The sequence below is a fragment of the Rattus norvegicus genome, chromosome 12 (assembly GCF_036323735.1).
Source record: "Rattus norvegicus strain BN/NHsdMcwi chromosome 12, GRCr8, whole genome shotgun sequence".
NCBI classification, from domain to species: Eukaryota; Metazoa; Chordata; class Mammalia; order Rodentia; family Muridae; genus Rattus; species Rattus norvegicus.
This window is the reverse complement of record NC_086030.1, coordinates 25,042,868-25,064,697: the sequence shown is the minus strand read 5'-3', so window position 1 is coordinate 25,064,697 and position 21,830 is coordinate 25,042,868. Positions and strand designations below refer to the sequence as shown.

The 21,830-nt window shown below is 50.8% G+C and overlaps 2 protein-coding genes and 1 long non-coding RNA gene across 11 annotated transcripts; 2 read left to right on the top strand and 1 right to left on the bottom strand.

Annotated features, from left to right (window-relative positions):
• Positions 1-7,818: 7,818 nt before the first annotated feature.
• LOC120095907 (uncharacterized) lies at positions 7,819-14,708 on the bottom strand. Its single transcript, XR_005491881.2, has 3 exons — positions 14,569-14,708; positions 10,266-11,488; positions 7,819-9,766 (listed from the first exon to the last, which is right to left on the bottom strand). It is a non-coding gene; the product is annotated as an uncharacterized LOC120095907 (long non-coding RNA).
• Positions 14,090-21,816, top strand: Ache (acetylcholinesterase). 9 transcript variants are annotated; one of them, XM_039089838.2, is made up of 5 exons: positions 14,240-14,371; positions 15,917-17,009; positions 17,374-17,858; positions 19,285-19,454; positions 19,569-21,809. In XM_039089838.2, the coding sequence occupies exons 2-5, from the start codon at positions 15,942-15,944 to the stop codon at positions 19,694-19,696; spliced, it is 1,851 nt and encodes a 616-aa protein (XP_038945766.1). In that variant the 5' UTR covers positions 14,240-14,371; positions 15,917-15,941; the 3' UTR covers positions 19,697-21,809. The 9 variants fall into 9 exon arrangements, with proteins under 9 accessions (XP_038945769.1, XP_038945766.1, XP_038945765.1 ...); XM_039089837.2 differs by having other exon boundaries at positions 14,244-14,371; positions 15,920-17,009; positions 19,569-20,590; XM_063271715.1 differs by having other exon boundaries at positions 14,262-14,371; positions 15,920-17,009; positions 20,248-21,809.
• On the top strand, positions 20,802-21,816 carry Ufsp1 (UFM1-specific peptidase 1). The gene has a single exon (NM_001419535.1). It carries the CDS (start codon positions 21,155-21,157, stop codon positions 21,554-21,556), a length of 402 nt encoding a protein of 133 aa, NP_001406464.1. The 5' UTR covers positions 20,802-21,154; the 3' UTR covers positions 21,557-21,816.
• Positions 21,817-21,830: the final 14 nt, after the last annotated feature.

Genomic DNA, 21,830 nt, shown 5'->3' with positions numbered 1-21,830 from the left:
TGTGTGCTTTTCCTGGAACAGACAGGACAAGGAGACAAGACAAAGATATTATAGATATCAGGGAGAGCCAATGGAAGTCATACCCAAGTCTGCTATCAAGGAGGCAGGGATATACAATTGGTCCAGGAAATGAAAGTAAATATTTCTGATAAGTAAGACAATATAACACAGATGGGATTCCTAAGGCAATAATGGTTTCTGCTAATCAAGATTCTAACAGTGATGGCTGGGGAGATTGATCAGTGGATAAACTATGAACACAAGGACCAGAGTTCAACACTCAGAACACATGAAATAAACCAGGTACTATGGTGCACACTGGTAACCCCAGGTCTGGGGAGATAGAGATGGGAAGATCCCTATGGCCCAATGGCTAGCCAGCCCAGTCCACTTGTCAAGCTGGTCCAGTGAGGGACCTGCCTCAAGGAAATAAGGTGGGTGTGGGGAGATGTCTCAGTGGTTTAAAGTGTTTGCTCTGCAAGCTTGAGGACAGTAATTTGGATCTCTAGAAACTCATGGAAATTTCAGGAGAGAAAGAGGCACCGGTGGTTCCAGCCCTGGGAGGCAGAGACAAGGGATTCCTAGAGCAAGCCAGAGTGCAAGATTAGCCATGTCAGCGAACTCTGGGTTTGACTGAGATCCCCTGCCTCATTGAGTAAAGTAGAAGAGCTGTTGTGGATGAATCCAGATATCAACCTTGGATTGCCTCCACATACATGGGCACGCAAGTGCATAGGAATCCTCCCATATGCACTGACACATGTGCAGACACACATGTGTACACACACACAAACAAACAAACAAACAAACAAATGGAGAATAAAAACAAAAATGTGGACAGCACCTGAGGGAGAACAGTTAACGTTGCTTTCTGGCCTACACACACACACACACACACACACACACACACACACACACACACACACAGCATATGCATATATGCTACTTAACTAAGTGTTAAAAACTTGTAATTCCTACAGTGGCACTGGCAGATGGTTTGGAGTCCCTGGTAATCTTTGCCAGAGCTATACAAATGAGACCTGTTGTGGAAAACTCCCTTTCAGGAACTTGGGCAGGGAGACAACTTCATTTGGTCAAGGATGTTGGTGAAGTCCCTGAGCTGTTGAAGGAGCATTTCTTCATTGTGCTGGAGAAACTGGACAACAATGTCACAAGATCACATTGAAAGAAGGAGAGTCCTCTTTGGATTTCGGGCAGGTTTGGCAAGCTGCTTACTCTAGTTTCGTTTTCTATTTCTGTGATAAAATTGCCCGGGAAAAAGAAACTTAGGAGAGAAGCAGTTTGATGTCTAACAATCCCATGCCACTGTGTATCGCTGTGGAGAAGCCAAGGCAGGATCCTGTGACAGCTAGTGACACCACATCCACAGTCGAGAGCAGAGAAAAATGAATTGTGGGTATAAAATTGCTTGCTCAGCTAGCTTGATTTCTACACAGTTCAGGATCCCCTGCCTAGGGAATGGTGCCACCTTTAGTGGGCTGGATCTTTCCAAGTTGATAAACTTAAGACAATCTCCCACAAACACATGCACAGGCCAATCCAAGGAAGATGATCCCCTTATTGGGGCTTTTCTCCCAAATGGTTCTAGGCTGTGTGAAATTGACAATTAAAATTATCACAGTGCTCATGGAAATATCCTAGGAGGCTTCTACCAATGGGAAAGAGATGGTTTCAACACAAGCTCCTCTAGATGTCAAGATCACAGATGGTTTCAACTCATGTCTCTTTCTGGCCATTTTGTGACCACAGTAAAAAGTATCTGGGCTGAGTGCAAGACAACAGAGTAATTTTAAAAAATAATTAAAAAAAATTAAAGATGCTAGAATAAAATCACCAATATATTTCATTTTATTTTGTGTGTTGTTTAATTTTTATTATATCTGCTGGAGGCTGCCTATCACAGTTCATGTATGGAGATCAGAGGACAGACTGTGAGGGTAAATGCTCTCGTTTAATTGTGTGGGTCCCGGAAATGAAACACAGATCATCAGGCTTGGTTCCAAGCAGCATGGCCCACCCGGGCATCTTGTTGGCTCTTGTTGTAGCTTTGAGTCAGGTTTCACATAGCCCAGGCTGGCCTCAAACAATGTTACGTAGACAAGACTGGCCCTGAACTGCTGGTTCTCTTACGTCCCAAAGGTCAAGGTGACAACTATACACCACCACTGTGCCAGCCTTCAGCATCTCTTTTTAAAAATTATACGTTTGTTTGCATGTTCGGAGTGAAAATACCATAGCTTCCGTGTGAAGGTCCAAGGACAACTTGAGAGAGTCAATAATCCTCTACCGTCACGTGTACGTCTCAGGGATCAGCCTTGACCGTGAGTACCTTGAACAGCTGAGCCATCTTACTAGCCTTTCACATTGTTTTTGTCTGTTTTGAGACAAGGTCTCTCTATGCAATCCTAGCTGTCCTAGAACTCCCCACATAAACCAGGCTAGTCCTGAACTGCACCCCCCAAAGCTGGCGTTAAAGGTATGTGCCACCACAAATGGCTTCCTCGACATCATAAAATGAAGCAATATCGAGAGGCCAGGTGTGGTGCGTATACCTTAACCCCAGCGCTCCATGAGCAGAGGCTCGTGCAAGCCTGTGAGACAGGAAACAGCCTGGTCTGTGTAGAAACTTCCAGGCTGGCCAGGACTACACAGTGAGACCCTGTCTCAAAAGAAAAAGGGCATTATTGAGAGTAAAGATATATTTGCAGACCATACCACAACCCATTTCCATTATATGAATTTTTATTTTTTTCCGTCTGTTCTCTCTCTCTTTTTGTGTGTGTGTGTGTGTGTGTGTGTGTGTGTGTGTGTATTCGTGTATAGCAGAGCAAATATATATGTTTATGAAGGAAAAATTAAAAAGAACTCCAGCAGAGAATGGGAAGGACTCTAATGGGTGAGTATCCTCTGGTTTGTGTGTGAGAGAGAAAGAAAAAGGGAGAGACAGAGACAGAGACAGAGAGATTTCTCTCACACACAGAAATTATACATATTATCATATATATAGGATATATACATACACACACACACATATATATATACATATACATACACAGGACAATTGGATATATGTACAATATGTGTACATATCTATGAGAGAGATAGAAACATCTTACCTAAAATCTAATACTTTTATTTTTTAATTTCAAAAAACCAATCGGTAGTGCTTTGTTCATGTTTCCTGACACTTAGTACAGAACCAAGTGCTTAACTCCAGGGTGCTTAAGGCCAGCTTCCACCAGCCATACAAGATCAGCATTATCTACTGTTCCTGATTCTGGTAAGGATTAATAACCTCATAAAGTTAAGCACAGAGCTTATCCTCTCAGAAGGACGCGTTCAGTGAGTTAAAGCCGTGAACTGACGTCGTTTATGGATTTATGAGTTGCAGTAAAGGCTTGCGCAAACACGGCTCTGATGCCTAATTGTTTTTTCAGAGAGACTTTGAAAGGCAACCTAAGGCAGCCTGAGTTTTCCCAAAGTCGAGCAGAAACTGAACTGGGCGTCGGGTCTCAGATTTCTGTGGTGCTGTCCTCTTCTGCTTAGTGTCTTCCTCCCAGAGTGTGGGCAGCCAGGAGTTATGTTATAGCTGCCCACCCTGCACATTGCAGCAGGAGCGATGATCCCTGAACTGGGTGGCTCCTGCTAGAGCAAACAGCGCAACATAGTTAATGTTCACTGTAACCAGGCGTCTTGGGTTTCTATTGCTGTGATATAAAACACCAAGACCAAAAGCCTCTTGTTAATGGAAAGGGTTATCCCAGCTCACGGAGTGTAGTCCATCCTCCAGGGCAGTCAGTGCCATGGGAGACCACTGCTTACTGGCTTGCTCCCCATGGCTTTACTCAGCCTGAGTTCCTATAGCACCCAGGACCACCCACACAGGGTAGCACTACCCCTGTGTGCTACACCCTCCCACAGCAGTCACTGAACAACAAAGTGCACCACAGGCTTGCCCACAGGACAGTCTGGTGGGGCATTTTCTCAGTGTGTGTGTGTGTGTGTGTGTGTGTGTGAGAGAGAGAGGGGGGGGAAGAGGGAGAGGGATTTCTCTCACATATATATTATACATATCATCATATATAGGATATATACAGGGCTGAAGCCACTATGGCGACACACAAATTGTTCTATATCCAAGCACTTATGGGGATAAGGCAGGATGTTCATAAGCTTAAAGGTTTCCTTGGGAAACCCTGCCACAAAACAAAGGCAGTGTAGTGGGCTCCACAGCAGCCTGGTTGGTAGTGAGACTCTGAGGATCAGACGGAATCTGTCTTGGAGAAAGAGAGAGAGGAAGAAAGATACTCTGCCTCAAAAAAGAAAAAGAAGGGGGTTGGGGATTTAGCTCAGTGATAGAGTGCTTGCCTAGCAAGCGCAAGGCCCTGGGTTCGGTCCTCAGCTCCAAAAAGAAAAAGAAGAAAGAAAGGAGAAAAAAGAGGTGGGAAAAGAGAAAGGAAGTAAGAACGAAAATCAGTAAGGAACCAAAACTGAAATTTTCTTTCTTGTTTTTTTTTTTTTATTATTTGCTGCCTTCACACAAAGTACCATGTAGCCCAGGCTGGCCTTCAACTCCGTACACATAGTGGAGGATGAGACTGAACTCCTAATCCTCCTGCCTCTACCGCCGTGTGCTGTGATTTTATGGATATAAACTTCATGCTCAAACTTGAGTCACCCAGGAAGAGGCAAACCCCACTTGAGGAGTTGCCTAGATCAGACTGCCCTGTGGGTATGCCTGTGGGGGTTGTGTTGGTTGTTAATTGACAGCCCACCTTGGGCAGCGTCATTCCCTAAGTAGGTGTCCTGGGGTGTGTAAATAGCTACCTGAGCATGAGCCTGTAAGCAAGGCAGAGGAGCCAGCAAAGAGCATTCTTCCATGGGTCCTGCCTCCAGGTCCCTACCTGGGCTTCCTGCCCTGGACTTCCGTCAACAGAACTGTGACTTATAAGTGTAAGCTGTACAAGTCCTTTCTTCCCCAAGTTGTTTTCAGCCAATGTATTTTACCACAGCAACAGAGAGCAAATTGCATTGGTAATCTACCACATGAAGTTCAAAACTTGGTCCTTTGGGACATCAGCAAACTTGACCAAACATTATTTAGATGGATGGACTAAGAAATAAAAGAGTTGAGAAGACTCAAATCACTAAACAATTCTGAAGAAATAAAAGGGGTCGTAAGAGTATAGGGAAAGCCACATGTCAAACCCACTGAAAAACCTAAATAAAACTATCAAAATCCTCAAATCACAGAAGTCCAAGAGTCCCCTGTCTTGTTTTCAAGACAGGGCCTCACTACAAAGCCTGTCTAGGTTTGAATCCACAGTGTAGAGTAAGCTGGCCTCACACTCAGAGATCTACCTGCCTCTGCCTCCTAGAACTTTGATTAGAGAGAGGTGTTGCAAAACCTGGCCTAGCCACTGTCTCTCTCTTTTTATAATTCTTACATTTTCATTTATTTTGGGGTGAGCATGTTGTGCGTGTGTGCCACAGAACACGGGTGGGAGTCAGAAAATAACTCATGGGAAAGGGGTTTTCTCCTTCTATCATGTGGATCCCATGGACTGAACTCAGGTCATCAGGACTGGGGGCAAGCCCCTCTCCCTGTGCTGCCATCTTGCCAGCTCATGGCTTTTAAATTAAGAGGAAAAAAAATCTGAGACATGTACAGGATCTAATGTGCATGTTTTGCTGCTGAATGTGAGGCACGGGTAATTCCAAACTCCTCCCTCTCTCTCTCTCTCTCTCTCTCTCTCTCTCTCTCTCTCTCTCTCTCTCTCTCTCTCCCCCCCCCACCCCCAGATAGGGTTTCTCTGTGTAGTCTTAGTTCTCCTGGAACTCACTCTGTAGCCCAGGCTAGCCTCAGACTTACAGAGATCCCCTTGCCTCTGCCTCCCGAGTGCTGTGGCTAAAGGCCTGTGTCACCACAGTCTGACAGGCTTGTTTTCTTATGATTACAGAACTTGGGAGGTGAAGGCAGGAGGATCAGTTTGAAGTCATTCCTGGCTACACAGCAAGTTCCAGGCCAGCCTGAGATATATGAGACCCTTTCTCAAAAAAAAAAAAAAAAAAAAAAAAAAAAAAGGCATGTTGGTGACACTGCAACAATCAGAGCACAGAGACAGGAGGATTACTGTGGGCAAGGTCAACCAGATCTATATTACAAAACTTTTCTCAAAATCCAAAAGAAATAACATAGCAGGATAATTAACTGGGTTACATTAGTGACACAGCACTTGTGTCTGCAAACCCTGAAGTCCATTCCCAGGACCAAGTCAGGAAGCAGGTAATATAGCGGTGTTGGCAAACCTCTTTAATCCCAGCACTTGGGAGGCAGAGGCAGGGGGATGGAGCTCTGTGAGTTTGAGACCAGCCTGGTCTATACAGAAAGTTCCAGGACAACGAAAGCTACAGAGAGATCTTGTGGAGGATCAGGGGGAGGTAATCTATACATGTGTGCGTGTGTGTGTGTGTGTGTGTGTGTGTGTGTGTGTGTGTGTGTGTGTGTGTGTAAAGTAAGTCTGACAACAGAGACAGGGAGAAGGCTCGCTTGGTGGGTAAAGGCATTGGCCACCAAACCTGGCAACCTGAGGTCAGACTCCCCAAAACCCACATGATGGAAAAAGAGAACTGACTCTCAAAAGTTGTCCTCTGACCTCACACAGGCGGGCTGCAGCACACATGTGCCACTCCCCTTGCTAAATACATAAGTAAATGTGAAACTTCGCAATCAAACCTGGACAGGACAAAAATAGTCCCTGGGATTACCTCGAGAAGTCAGACTGGTGATTAAGCAGGTTGGAATGTTCACAGAGAGTTTTCTCGGAGAGGCACAGGGCTGAATGACAGCTGATTTAGTCGATTAATAAATAGATTAAATGGTTTAGCAGTACAAAGGTAAATACTTAGAGAGACAATAAAACTCTAACGATAAGACAGGAAGCTGGGGGGGGTAGGGGAGGGCAGGGAGCTCACGAACAACTTTTGATCAAAGTCGATAGATGTGACTGATGTAGAATTATGTAACGGGCCACCAAGACGGTTCAGTGGGTGCAAACACGTTTTGCCAGATCTAAGGACATGAGGAGTTTGATCCCTGGGACCGACGTGGTGAGAAGAGAGCTGACTTCTGAAAGTTGCCCTCTGAATTCCAATCGTACGCTCATATACTGTGGTACTCTCTCTCGTGTACACACACACACACACACACACACACACACACACACACACTAAATAAATAAATAAATAAATAAATGTATTTACAAAAACAATATAATTGCAAGTAGAACTCTTGTCACTGCCTAGCCTACTGTCCTTTGAAGTGTCCCCAAATAAACCTGATTTTTGACACCAAAGGAACATTGGGCCATCAGGACAACCAAGTTTCCCTAGGCAGAATGACAAGAACAAGTTAGGCAGTGAGAAACTATGCTGGGTGCGGGGCCACGCCTTTGATCCCCTCTCGTGGGAGGCTGAGTGGGGAAGGGTTGTGAATTCCAGCCAGCCTTGGTGACCCTGTCTCTAAATAAATAAATAAACACACAAACTAGAGGACTGGGGATGTGGCTCCGTTGGGTAGAGCGCTTGCTGGCTGCCACATACATTGGGTATGGCAGCATAACTATCCATTAGAGATGATTATTGACAATCATGCTGATTAAGCCAATTAAAAGTTGAGAGCCTGCCTTATTTTTTTTCCTCCTTTGAAGGGAAGCAGAGGACATCCGAGCTCAGCGATCCAGAGTTTTTGAAGGCAAAACAACCAATGAAAATCATACTCTGCATCAAAGTTAGAGAAGGGGCAGAGTAGCATTCGTTCCTGGCAGAGCATGGCAATCATCTTTTTTTTTTTTTTTTTTTTTGTGGTTCTTTTTTTCGGAGCTGGGGACCGAACCCAGGGCCTTGCGCTTCCTAGGCAAGCGCTCTACCACTGAGCTAAATCCCCAGCCCCGCATGGCAATCATCTTAGACATCACTTGCTAACTGGGGGAGTGTGCAAAGTTGGCCTTGTGTGTGGCCTGGCATCCTTGGGCCAGCGAGAGCTCCTAGCTTAGCATTTCTGTGACGTTAGGGATACCAAGGTGGGGTGTTGAGTGGCCCTGACCCATTGCTGGTTCTGTATTAGGACATGGTGGGGATCTCCTTTGCTAACCAACCCCTCCACAAACATGTCACTAAATACAATCTCATTTTATTCTTACTCAGACCATCTCTGAGGTCAACCTTCATTATCAAGGCAATCGAATAGGCAGGAAGCCAAAACAGGCAAAGACATCACCCACAGATAATGACTGCTTACCGCCTAAGTGTCATCAGGTAGTAAGCTCCGGACTTTATAGAAGAACTGTAACCTTGAAGCCAGGGTGTGTAATGAATTACCCACCCCTTCTGTGACTTTAGAAAAGTATCTCCCAGAGATGGGAAGATGCCTCCATGATTAAAGTGCTGGCCATAGAAGCGTGAGAGCCATAGTTTGTAACCTCAGGTGCCAGGTGAATGCTAAGTGTGTGTAGTAGGCTGCCTGGTTAGTAAGAGGAGCCACATCGGTGAGCTCTGGGTTTGATTGAGTGACCCTGCCTCAAGGAATAAGATAGATCCAATTAAGGATGATCCCTGACATCCCCATGCCCGCCATCCACAACAGAAAATGGGATAAAACACTGTCCCAAAGCAACTGTGATGAGGACAGGGTTGACTTGGCTTAGAGGTTACAGTCCGTCATCAGGGGAGACCAAGGCAGGAACCTGGAGGCAGAAATGGAAGCACGGATCGAGAAAGAACACCACTTTCTGGCTTGCTGTCTTAGCTTCCTCAGGCTGCTTTTCTTATAGAGTCCAGACGTATCCATGCACCCACAGTGGTCTGAACCCTCCTAGATCAGTTGGCAATTAAGAAAATATCCCGCGGACATTCCCGCCGGTCAATCTAATGGATGCAGTTCCTCTACTGGGTTTCCCACCCAGATATGTCTAGGTTTGTGAAAACCACAACAGCTCTCTTCCCTCATTTTGACTCTACCTATATGTCTCTCTACTTCTCTGGTTCTCTTGAGCCTCAGTGGGGGTTGGAGGTGGGGATTAAAAGATGTTGTGTCTTCGGCATTTTAGAGAGGGATGCAGATACAGGATGTCCAGCTCTGGAGGGAGAACTGGAGATAACTTTGTGTTTTCCGAGGGCCTTTCCTCATTTTTCTAGGACCCCGTGGCTTTTATGATAGCTAGCTTTAAGGGTCAACTTGACACAACCTACAGTCACCTGAGAAAAGAGTCACGATGTGGGATTACTTACACTGAGTCTATTACTTACACTGAGTTGGCCAGCATCCCTGTGAGATTGTCTTAAGGTAACTGACGTGGAAAGACTGAGCCCACTGTGGGCAGCACCATCCCCTGAGCTGTGTAAGAGTGGAGAAATCTAGCTGGGCAAGCGAGTGAACCACATGCATCTCTTCGTCTCTAGTCTTGACCATGGATGGATGACTGGTTGTGCCCTCCTACTGTGACGATCCCACAGTAGTGCATAGTAGCCTGAAGTGGTAGAGAGAGCTAAAATAATCCCTTCTCTGTTAAGCTGGTTTTTTTTTGTTGTTGTTGTTTTTTTTTTTTTTTACTTAGTGTGTTTCACCATAGCAACAGAAATGGAAGTAGAACTGCTCTCAAAGATTGATTCCAAAACAAAGAATCCTCCCAGATCACTCTCTGGAGTGGGCAGGGACCGAAGGGCGGGCCTGAGAGCCACAGGTATCCTGGTAAGACAGGAAGGTAAAAGGAAGTGAGTGATAAGTACTTCTTAGCCTCACTCTCCACCACCCAAACTTGCCTCCCCTCCCCTCCCCTTCCTCCCCAACTCACTTGGAAACCCCAAGAGCTCAACATCAAGATGAGTGGGGAATCCTAAGCAGGTGGCCACCAGCAAGCATTTTATGCTACATCCTCACTAGGAAACGTACCAAGAGCCAGAGAAAGGAAAGCTACAGAGAAGGTCTGGGCCATGGACAAGTGGAAGCTAAGCAGGGGAAAAGGTGCTCAGAGGCTCAGGGTGGTCGGAGTCCAAGTTAAACTCCTTCTGTTAACTCCGTGATGATGCCCTCTCACCTCTCCTGGGCACAATGGCCAAATACCTGCGGTCACTGAAGTCATAGCTCAAAGCTAAAGCACTTGCCCAGCATGCATCAGGCCTGATGACCCAAGTTCCATCCCCTGAACACACATCATAGAAAGAGAGATCCCACTCCCAAAACTTACCCTCGGACCACAACACACGCGACATGGCACACTTGTGCACACAGAGAGAAAGAAAGAGAGGAGACTGTAAATAAATGTCAAAATACAATATTTTAAATAAGATAAAAGATATTCCAAAGTGATATTCCTGCCATTATATAAAAGACAGTCCCCCCGCCCCCCTCAGTCATCCAGGTTTCAAAAGAGTAATCCATTGTTCAGGCTTCTCCTGAAGTAATGGGACATTGTCTTCCTTGACTTTCCCTGTGCTCAGCAGGGATAATAAAAACCCAGAATTTTCCACATCCTAAACCAACATCCTCTACCACTGAGCCGAGCCCACAGCCCTGGGTGATTCTAGGCAGTGACTCTACCACTGAGCCAAGCCCCAGCCCTTCCCTGGGGGATTCTAGGCAGATGCTCTACCACTGAGCCACGCCCCCAGCCCCTCACTGGGGGATTCTAGGCAAGGGCTCTACCACTGAGCCACGCCCCCAGCCCCTCACTGGGGGATGCTAGGCAGGGGCTCTACCACTGAGCCACGCCCCCAGCCCCTCACTGGGGGATGCTAGGCAGGGGCTCTACCACTGAGCCACGCCCCCAGCCCCTCACTGGGGGATGCTAGGCAGGGGCTCTACCACTGAGCCACGCCCCCAGCCCCTCACTGGGGGATGCTAGGCAGGGGCTCTACCACTGAGCCACGCCCCAGCCCTTCCCTGGGGGATTCTAGGCAGGGGCTCTACCACTGAGCCACACCCCTACCCTTGAATTTTAGGACATCTTTAAGTAAGGGACATATGTCCCTTGTCTGGCCTCAGATTTCCACTCTTGTAGAGCTGCAACCTAGATTTATAGGAATCACTCATGGCTGCTTCAGACAGCCCCCAAGTCTTGGGCCGAACTAACCTAAGATGACGTTGGTCAGAGCCCATCCCTCTCTTTCTGTCCTGGAAGAGCCTAAGTCAGGACCTAGTGTCCCCAGAACAGAACTTCCCTGTTTAGGACCCCCTTGTCCTTCACCTCTCCCACTCCACAGTGCCCTCAAACAACTCCACTCTGTGCCTTCTCTAATAGCCTTAAAAACACCCAAACAGCGCCCTCCAGTGGACAACCAAGGTATGACATGAGAATCCATTCAAATCCTAACCAACCAGAAGGGAGCACAGGTTACAAACTTGGAATGCGGATTTTGTGAAAGAAATGGGGCTTCTTCCAAATCCGAAGATTTTAGATGTGTTTCAGGCCTGTGATGACAAAGACAAAGGAAGGCGTCATTTAGAATTTAGCAAATAGATAATGTCCCCTAGTATGTGGTCTTCCTTCTTCCTATTATTAAGACAGCCAAGGGACTGACAAGATGGCTTAGTGGTTAGAGGGACTGGCTACCAAGACCTGTGTTCCATCCCTAGGACCCATGTGATAGAAGACAGCTGGTCCCCATAGGTTACCTTTTGACCTCTGCACATACACAGAATACAGAAGTCAGACGTAACTACAATGTTTCAGATACAGTCCAATTTTAGATGAGTCTAAACATATCTGGACCTCGTAGGCCAGGCTGGCCTCGAACTCCAGATCCTCCTGCCTCTGCCTCCTTCAGCAAATCCTACCGGCCTGCGCCACCAGAACCGGCACTGGACCTCATTCATAGCAAACAACGCCTTAGAATTACGCCATGGCCAGTCAAGGAGTGTGTGTCAGTTTCCAGGAAACAGCTTTAAACCGAGCAACAATGTCATTCATTCTGTTTTTGGGGGGAGCGCAGGTGTGATGGCTGACACTCCAATATCCTCATTACACCGTATGTTGGAAGTCACTTGCTGAAGATGGACAAGATCCTAGGAAGACGCTAGGAAAGGAAACACCAGTTTCCTTGTAAAAGCAACTGATCCCTGACACAGAGCTGTTCCCTCCTCCCCTCCCCCTCTCCCTCCTCCTCACACTTATTTACGGGGGGTAGGGTGCCTTTCAGTGAATTGGTTCTCTACTTCCACCACGTGGGTTCTAAGTATGGAACTTCATTTATTTATTTATTTATTTATTTTTCCCCCGGAGCTGGGGACTGAACCCAGGGCCTTGCGATTGCTAGGCAAGTGCTCTACCATTGAGCTAAATCCCCAACCCCTGGAACTTCATTTATAATGTTCGGTGATGAACGCCTTGACTGACTGGGTCACCTCACCCACCTCTTCCTGTCCTTTTGCTTACTAAGTCATCTAAGCTATTATGGGTTTATGATAACCCTGAGGCCCACAGATAGCTTATTCTTGTCCCAGGATCTTTCCTTCGGTGCAACGAACTCGTAATTACAAAGGTCAAGAGATTAAATGGCCCAGCGTCACCTGTTTTTGGAACAATTGGGGCAAAGGAACAAGACACTGTCACTAACTGGACGCTGTTTATGGGCTAAAAGTCTCTGAGCTTCAAGACTAGACAGGACTGGGCTTTTTCGTCTTCCATTTCCCTTCATGGTTTTAGTAATCTAGCATTACCACGCTCAGAAGCCGAGTCAGACTCTTTCCCTCCCACAGCAACGGTAACACACCCTTGTCTGTCCCTCTTTCCTGAGACCAGAAAAGAGATATCAAGGGCTGGTCCCACCCCAGGCCTCAAGGCCGGAATGACGCCTCTGGCGCCACCTGGCGATAGTGTTATAAGTCAGCGCGGACCGTCGCGGGTGAGCTGGACTGCAGAAGAGTTTCCCGGCATGCAGTGGCCAGGTTCTCCAGGGACAGAAGGGTTGGAGGGGAGAGGGGGATGTCGCAGTTTGGAGAAATAAAAATCGCACATCTGGGTGAGGTTGGACTCTGCGCTGGTGTCTCTTGGGCCAGCCTTCTGCAAGACAGCGCGCCCTTGCCCCTTGCTCGGAGGAAGTGACCATGAGTGTCTGGGGCTCGAAGGAAAGATCCCGGCGTCCACAGCGAGCATGCGTGCACGTGTCCCCCCTACCCCCATCGATCCACGCAGCGCCCCACATCGCGTGCGCGCACGCACGTCCCCACGCTCGCGCGTGCAGGCCAGTCACCCACGCAGCAGCGGTCCGCAGGCTCCAGATGCCCCCACCCACCCCGTGAGCCGGTTGTCCCTTTCACGTAGTGATCCCGCGTGGGCACAAAACTGCATACTTCCCACCGTCACTCGTGTGCAGTTAGGTGGGAGACTCGCTAGAAGGCTGGGCGTGTGGTCTAAGGGACTCTCGAATAGGCTGGGGGCTCCAAGGGCAGGCCGCTCCCACCTGCTAGCCACAACGACCAATGAAAGCTTGGCCCGGTGATGTCATAGCCTGGCCGGACCCTTGTGATGACAGCCGGAGGTCACCGGTCAGGGGAATTAGCTCAAGCCCACCCTCGGGGGTTCCGGAAGTTTCCACTGCTACTGCAGAGTGCAGCCTCTCCCCCACAGCCTTCTGCGTTCCACTATGTGGCCTGGCTTCTCAGCTGTCCCCGTGTCACCTCTTCTTGCCCTCAGGGGTCTCTTCCTATAAGGAAGAGCCTATGTTTCTGTATCTGTTCCCACAGGTGTCATTTCGTCTCCACAGAGATGGCCCACCACATCATCTTTTCTACCAGTGTCAGCTGAGGGGGTCCTCAGCCAGGCTTTCTCGTGTCTCTTCTCTTATTACCGCCCCCACCCCCCGCCCCGTGCTTTGTCGTGGTTACAGATGCTCAAGTATTAGGCCTCTGATCTTTCTGGATTAGAGCTGTCAGTGTGTCCTTCCGTCCGTGAAAGTCGGTCTGTCTGTGACTTGTCACCGCAGGAGACTGTCGCCTGCGTGAGCGGTGTCTGGTGTCTCCGCAGGCTGCGGTCCGTCTGTCACGTGGGTGTCTGCCCCACCGCTGCGGGTCTGCGGGTCTGTGGGTCTGTCTGAATCCACCACTGGAGTGTGTCTGGGCCCCCGCTCCCCGGGGTCTCGGGACTTGACGGGAGGGAGAAGGGGAGGTGGCAGCCCGGGGGAGCGGGGAGGGGCGGGGGCGGAGACAGTGGGCGGGCGGGGGCGCCGTGCGGCCCGGAGGGGTGTGTGCGGGGGGCCGGAGGCGGCTGTCACTGTCGGCTCAGCCTGCGCCGGGGAACATTGGCCGCCTCCAGCTCCCGGCGCGGCCCGACCCGGCCCGGCTTGGCCGCCTCAGGTGAGTCTCCCAACCCACCCGGGACCCTCCACCGGTTCGAGACCAATCCGCTTTCTGGGGGAACCGTGCGATCCTGGAACGATCGAAGCCCCCCAACAGAGCTCGTACTGCACCTCCTGCCCCGCGGGGCCTGCCCAGAGGGGCCCCTCCTCTGCCTCGCACTCCTCTGAAACTCCCGCTAGCCGCTGCATACTTACTGATGATGCTCGCTGGGCCGGCCGCTGCCTCTGCGCTCCCTTCCTGCAGGGACCCCCCCCCTGAAGGCCCCTTCCCCACTCTTTTCAAAGTCTGGGGACATTGGAAGACGCCCCCTGTTTGGGGCGGAGCCCAAACTGCGCAGGTTACTGACATCCCGAATGCACCACCCCATCCTGAGGGCTGCGACCCTAATTAGGGTCCCTACCCAACTGAGCCCCTTGCCAGCCCCTTGCCAGCTCCCCTCCTGCAGAGTCTCTCTCTCTCTCTCTCTCTCTCTCTCTCTCTCTCTCTCTCTCTCTCTGGAGGCGCAGCGGAAGCCCCGAGTTATAATTAGCCCCACTCGGGTTTCCTGGTTAATCTCCAACAAGGCCACTATCCCCAGATCCAGGCGACCAGGACTGGCTGGGTGATGGGTGAACGCCCGGAGGGGGTAGTTCCGACCCGGGGAATTTTGATCTCTTGGCTGGAGAAGCCGGAACTACAGCAGCTGTTGCCCCCAAAATAGCGCCCCTGCCTTTGCTGCGGGGATCTCCGGAGCTCCCGGAACACAGACGTCCTGGCTCGCCCTTCAATCCCCTCTGCGATGCTCCTGATCCTCCAGATACCCCCACACCAAGGCTCGGGCGGGGAGCTCTGGCCTCTTCTTGGTCTCTACTGCTCCCGGTTGGCAGCGGAGGGCATTGCAATATGGGGATGCAATAGGGGTTTGAGTTCTGGTGAGCCCCTCAAAGGGCTAGTGAGCCAGTTGGCTGGAGTCAGGCGAGAGGGGTGCGGCTGGTGTAAAACAAACGGGTACCAACCGGCCGTACCAGAAAGAAGACGAGGCGGAGCAGGGTGGGGCAAGGTGTGGACTGGACAAGATTCCAAGATGCCTTCAGAACCTGAGACTCCTGATACCTTGAATGCCCAACCCACTCCCCAGAAGGCTTTGGCCAACGCAGGAGAGGCTTGGGCTGTGCTTTCTTATAACTTGCAAGCTCCTGAAGGGCCCCACCCATCTCTGAGAGCCCCGTACCTGTCCTGGGGCCTTTCCAACCCTGTGCTGTACACTAGGGGTCTTAGCCCAAGCCGCCGGGGAGAGGTATGGGAGGCCTTAAAACTTGCTGGGTCAGGGAGACTATGTATTTAGTCAGTCTTATCTCAGTTGGCTGCATTTGTCATGGTATGGGTGTGTGTGTCTGTCTGTCTGATCTTGTGTTTGTCTGCCTGTGTCTCGTCTCCTAGCTTGACTCCGTTTCTCCCCTCCCCTTACCAATCTGCCCCACCCCTCTGCAACTCCTTGATAACCCTCGGACAAGACTGTTTCTTAATCTCCCGCTGAGCTGCTTTTGCCTTTCTTTTTCCCAGCAGACACCAGCCAGTCCTGGCAGTCATGAGGCCTCCCTGGTACCCCCTGCATACACCCTCCCTGGCTTCTCCACTCCTCTTCCTCCTCCTCTCCCTCCTGGGAGGAGGGGCAAGGGCTGAGGGCCGGGAAGACCCTCAGCTGCTGGTGAGGGTTCGAGGGGGCCAGCTGAGGGGCATCCGCCTGAAGGCCCCTGGAGGCCCAGTCTCAGCTTTTCTGGGCATCCCCTTTGCAGAGCCACCTGTGGGCTCACGTAGATTTATGCCACCAGAGCCCAAGCGGCCCTGGTCAGGAATATTGGATGCTACCACCTTCCAAAATGTCTGCTACCAATACGTGGACACCCTGTACCCTGGGTTTGAGGGTACCGAGATGTGGAACCCCAATCGAGAGCTGAGTGAAGACTGCCTTTATCTTAATGTGTGGACACCATACCCCAGGCCTACTTCTCCCACACCTGTCCTCATCTGGATCTATGGGGGTGGTTTCTACAGTGGAGCATCCTCCTTGGACGTGTATGACGGCCGTTTCCTGGCCCAGGTTGAGGGAACCGTGTTGGTATCTATGAACTACCGAGTGGGAACCTTTGGCTTCTTGGCTCTACCAGGAAGCAGAGACGCCCCTGGCAATGTAGGCCTGCTGGATCAACGGCTTGCCTTGCAATGGGTACAAGAAAATATCGCAGCCTTTGGGGGAGACCCAATGTCAGTGACTCTGTTTGGGGAGAGTGCAGGTGCAGCCTCAGTGGGCATGCACATTCTGTCCCTGCCCAGCAGGAGCCTCTTCCACAGGGCTGTCCTGCAGAGTGGCACACCCAACGGGCCCTGGGCCACTGTGAGTGCGGGAGAGGCCAGGCGCAGGGCCACACTGCTGGCCCGCCTTGTGGGCTGTCCCCCAGGTGGCGCTGGTGGCAATGACACCGAGCTGATATCCTGCTTGAGGACAAGGCCCGCTCAGGACCTGGTGGACCACGAGTGGCATGTGCTGCCTCAAGAAAGTATCTTCCGGTTTTCCTTCGTGCCTGTGGTGGACGGGGATTTCCTCAGTGACACGCCGGAGGCCCTCATCAATACTGGAGATTTTCAAGACCTGCAGGTGACTAATGGCTGACAGGGGCAGACCAGATTCTTCTGGGTTTCATCCATCCTTCCCCTTTCCCAGGGACCCAGGCATGAGGGCTTACCGCAGATCCACTGTTAGAGGTCCAAGTTTGTGGGTCCCAAAGTCAGTTCTTCCCTGCCGAGTGTTCAGATCCCAAAGTGGTTGCCAGGCGAAAAAGAAACTATGGGTATAATTTTTTTTTTCTTCCTCCATGCTTTGTCCCTCCCTCCCCAGCTCTCCGTTCTACGCAATTCTGGCTTTGTATTGGTCCGTCTCTCTGGCTATTAGTTTGCTCATTGGTCTGTCTGCCTGTCTATCATCTCTCCATCCTTTTCCCCCCATCTCCAACTATCCTCAGGTGCTGGTGGGTGTGGTGAAGGACGAGGGCTCCTACTTTCTGGTTTACGGGGTCCCAGGCTTCAGCAAAGACAATGAATCTCTCATCAGCCGGGCCCAGTTCCTGGCTGGGGTGCGGATCGGTGTACCCCAAGCGAGTGACCTGGCGGCCGAGGCTGTGGTCCTGCATTATACAGACTGGCTGCACCCTGAGGACCCTGCCCACCTGAGAGATGCCATGAGTGCGGTGGTAGGCGACCACAACGTTGTGTGCCCTGTGGCCCAGCTGGCTGGGCGACTGGCTGCCCAAGGGGCTCGGGTCTATGCCTACATCTTTGAACACCGTGCCTCCACATTGACTTGGCCCCTCTGGATGGGGGTGCCCCATGGCTATGAAATCGAGTTCATCTTTGGGCTCCCCCTGGATCCCTCACTGAACTACACCGTGGAGGAGAGAATCTTTGCTCAGCGACTTATGAAATACTGGACCAATTTTGCCCGCACAGGGTCAGTGGTATTGGAGTGGGGATGGTCTCTGGGGGCCCAGGGGAGAGGGGGTGCCCATGGATGGTTGTGAAAAAAGGAAGAAATACCCACAAAGGAAAGGGGATGGAGAGAAAGCCACAGGTGATGTGGGCAGAACAAGAGACAAAAACTGCTAGAGACCTTTAATCCCAGTACACCAGAGACAGAGGACATTCTGATCTATATAGTTCCAGACTAGCAGGGACTACAAGGCGAGGGCCCCTGTAAGGGCTGGGAATGGGGCGAGTGCTGGAAGTATGGCTCAGTGGTAGAAGGCTGAAAAGCACACGGATGTGAGGCCACCCCAGCGCTCTAAAAGACAGCAAGACAACTGGTAGTCAACGGGTGAAAGGGATTGCTGTGCAAGCCTGACTATCTCAGTTGGATCCTTAAAATCCACAGAAAGGTAGAGAGAACCAACTACCCTCTGACCTCCAAATCTCTCCCTCCCTCCGTCTTTCTGTCCCTCTCCCTCCTCCGTCTGTTTCTGTTTCTGTCTCTGTCTCTCTCTGCCTCTCTCTGTCTCTATCTCTGTCTCTCTCTGTCTCTCTCTGTCTCTCTCTGTCTCTCTCTCTCTCTCACACACACACACAGAGCTGGGGGAATAATGATAATTAATATTATCTTAAAGATAAGATAGAGAAAGAAGACAGAGCTTTGGGGGCACGTAGCCCAGTAAAGTATTTACTTGTCCAGCACATATCCTTAGGTGCATTAGTTTTTGTGTTACCCAAAATAAAAGTAATATTTGTAGATACAGGACTGTACTTAAACCTACACAGCTAAATGCCCAACCCTAGAATTTTTATTTTAAAATAGGATCTCACTATGTAGCACTGGCTACCCTGGAATTCTTCATGTAGATCAGGCTAGCCTCAACTCAGAAAAATTAACCTGCCTCTGCCTCCCGGGTGCTGGGTTTAAAGCCTGTAGTACGACACAAAGCTAGAAATTGCTTTTTTTTAATGGAAGGGGAAAATAAAAAAAAAAATGGAATAAGGAAACAAAGGGAAGTGGAGAAAGAGATAGTGATGTCCAGTGGAAAGAAAACTTCTCTAGGAGGTGGAAGGTACTTAAAATGAGAAGGCAACCTGGTGTCCCCGCACTCTGGGAAACTGAGGCAGAAAGAAGCATTGCCAAATTAACTCTCTCTCTCTCTCTCTCTCTCTCTCTCTCTCTCTCTCTCTCTCTCTCTCTCTCTCACACACACACACACACACACACACACACACACACACACACACACACACACACACACACACAAGGAGCGGGGCTGGCTGGAGGCGGTAGGGAGAAGAAAGGTGGCAGAGGAAGAGCTGAAGTGAAGAGGGGCCAGAGTCAGGAAGAGGATTCACGTCTTCATTCCTTATTCCTCTGGGCAGGCTGAGATTTCCCTTTCCTTCCTCAGAGACCCCAATGACCCTCGAGACTCTAAGTCTCCACGGTGGCCACCGTACACCACTGCCGCGCAGCAATACGTGAGCCTGAACCTGAAGCCTTTGGAGGTGCGGCGGGGACTGCGCGCCCAGACCTGCGCCTTCTGGAATCGTTTTCTCCCCAAATTGCTCAGCGCCACAGGTAGGCGCGGGGTGGGGAAGCAGGGAATGCACCAGGCGGCAAGGGTTGGAAGGACGGGAGAGAGAAAAGGTGGAAAACACAGGATGTAATCCCTCTCTTCTCCACCTCCCCCAGCCACAGAGGTTCCCTGCACCTGCCCAAGCCCCGCCCATGGGGAGGCTGCCCCGAGGCCAGGGCCCGCCTTATCCCTGTCACTTCTCTTCTTCCTTTTCCTCCTCCACTCCGGGCTTCGGCGGCTCTAACTACATATAACCCTTGCCCCTTCTGGCTTCAGAGCATACTTACTCTAGAGTGTGACTGAGGAGAAGGGCCCCCTCTCAGGGATATAGCACCCCACTCCATTCTCAAGCCGAGACAAAATGAACAGACTCAGGGATCTTTGTTTAAACAAAAATTCAAAAACACAGGGTTTTTTTTTTTTTTAATGTAAAATTACCCTTTGGAGCTTGAGCCTGATGTTGAGGGGAGAAGGATCTGGGGCTAGTCGGCGTAGCCAATGGGCCTTATAATCGCCAACCATTTCTGTTTCTTCTTTCTTTTCCCTACCAACCCATGGACCCTCCTCCCACTCTGATCCTGTCCCTCCCCTCGGTCTTCCGGTGATTTTTCTCCTCCTCTCTCCTTCCTGCTACACTTCACCTCTACCTTCATTCTCCGGATCATCCACTGTTCTCTTCCCACCGCCCCACTCGGCCTCCGACAATGCGTGTACGCCGGCGCACTCACGATCGATCTCCACTACCCGACCTGTTCCGTTTCTTCCTCCTACTCTTGCGGGGTGCCCTGGCCGTAGACACGCTGGACGAGGCGGAGCGCCAGTGGAAGGCCGAGTTCCACCGCTGGAGCTCCTACATGGTGCACTGGAAGAACCAGTTCGACCACTATAGCAAGCAGGAACGCTGCTCAGACCTGTGACCCCTTGGGGGACCCCAGGTCCTGCCGTCCTGCCCGAGCCCCTGATTGTATATACTATTTATTTAAGGGCTGGGATATAATACAACCGAGCCCCCAGGCCCTGTCCACCCCGCCCCGACTTCCTCCCACTAGGGGATCCTCATCTTCTGCATGTTTTGGGCTGAGCTCCCCTCCCCGCGGTGCCTTCGCCCCTCTGGGCCGCCAATAAACTGTTACAGCTACTAGAGTCTGTGCTACCGGCGGGAACTTGGGGCGGGGACCAGGTCACGGAGACGCTAGGAACAGAAGCCTCCGGATTGGTGAGCACTGATGTACCCTGCCCGCAGCATCCGGCGGAAGTAAGCACTAGGTCCGCCCTAGGGGCGGAGCTTGCGACTGCGCTGCAAGGCTGGTTTGCCGGCGCCTTTTAGAGAGCTCGGAAGTCGGTGTCAACTTGTGGAATGACCTCTCCTGCTACTACGCTGTTTGGTATGAGTTCCCCTGCCCTAGCTAATCCCAGAAAACACCAAGAACCCGGAGTCCGCCCTGCCTCGGTGACAGCTGCTCTACCGAGCACCCTGGAGCTGCTAAAGGACGTGCACCTGGGCCTGGCTGTACCCTGCCAGGATCCCGCCCGACTGGCTCTCCTCTCAGGCCACTACCTTTACTATCACTACGGTTGCGATGGACTGGATGACCGCGGCTGGGGATGCGGCTACCGCACCCTGCAGACTCTGTGCTCCTGGCCAGAGGGCCAGTCCTCCGGCGTGCCTGGACTGGCAGCCTTGCAGGGAGCCCTAGAGGACATGGGCGACAAGCCCCCCGGTTTCCGGGGCTCCCGGAACTGGATCGGCTGTGTAGAGGCCAGTCTCTGTCTAGAGCACTTTGGAGGACCTCAGGGACGCCTGTACCACTTGCCCCGCGGAGCAGAGCTTAGGGGAGAACTGGAGCGGCTTTATTCACACTTCACAGCGGGTGGGGGCCCAGTAATGGTGGGAGGAGATGCAGATGCTCAGTCCAAGGCCCTGCTGGGAATCTGTGAGGGGCCAGATATGGAAGTCTATGTCTTGATACTGGACCCACACTACTGGGGCACTCCAAAAAACCGTTGTGAATTGCAAGCTGCTGGATGGGTGGGCTGGCAAAAGGTAAACCATGTCTTTGATTCCAATTCGTTCTACAACCTGTGCTTGACCAGACCTATCTGAACCAACACGCCCTGTCTGCACTGTCGGATAGAGCCCAGAACTGAGACTGATCAGACATCTATTTACTTCTCACAGGCCCTCCCCCCAACAGCAGACAAGTCTCTTTCAGCATCAAAAGTTTGGGTCAGGCACGATGGCCGGGCAGGTGAATCTGAGTTCAGAGTCAACCTGGTATACCCCACAAGTTCTAGGTCAGCCGGGGTGAAGACACTGTTCTGAAAATGGTAATAAATTGGCATAATTCAGCTTCCTATGGCGCAGCCCGTGTTTGTGG

Bases quoted from the DNA above. Each gene is read 5' to 3' on its own strand.
- Ufsp1 (NM_001419535.1), top strand. From the start codon at position 21,155: ATGGGCGACAAGCCCCCCGGTTTCCGGGGCTCCCGGAACTGGATCGGC.
- Ache (XM_039089838.2), top strand. From the start codon at position 15,942: ATGAGGCCTCCCTGGTACCCCCTGCATACACCCTCCCTGGCTTCTCCA. The intron at 17,859-19,284 runs GTCAGTGGTATT...TTCCTTCCTCAG, and splicing joins ACCAATTTTGCCCGCACAGG to AGACCCCAATGACCCTCGAG. The intron at 19,455-19,568 runs GTAGGCGCGGGG...CACCTCCCCCAG, and splicing joins CAAATTGCTCAGCGCCACAG to CCACAGAGGTTCCCTGCACC.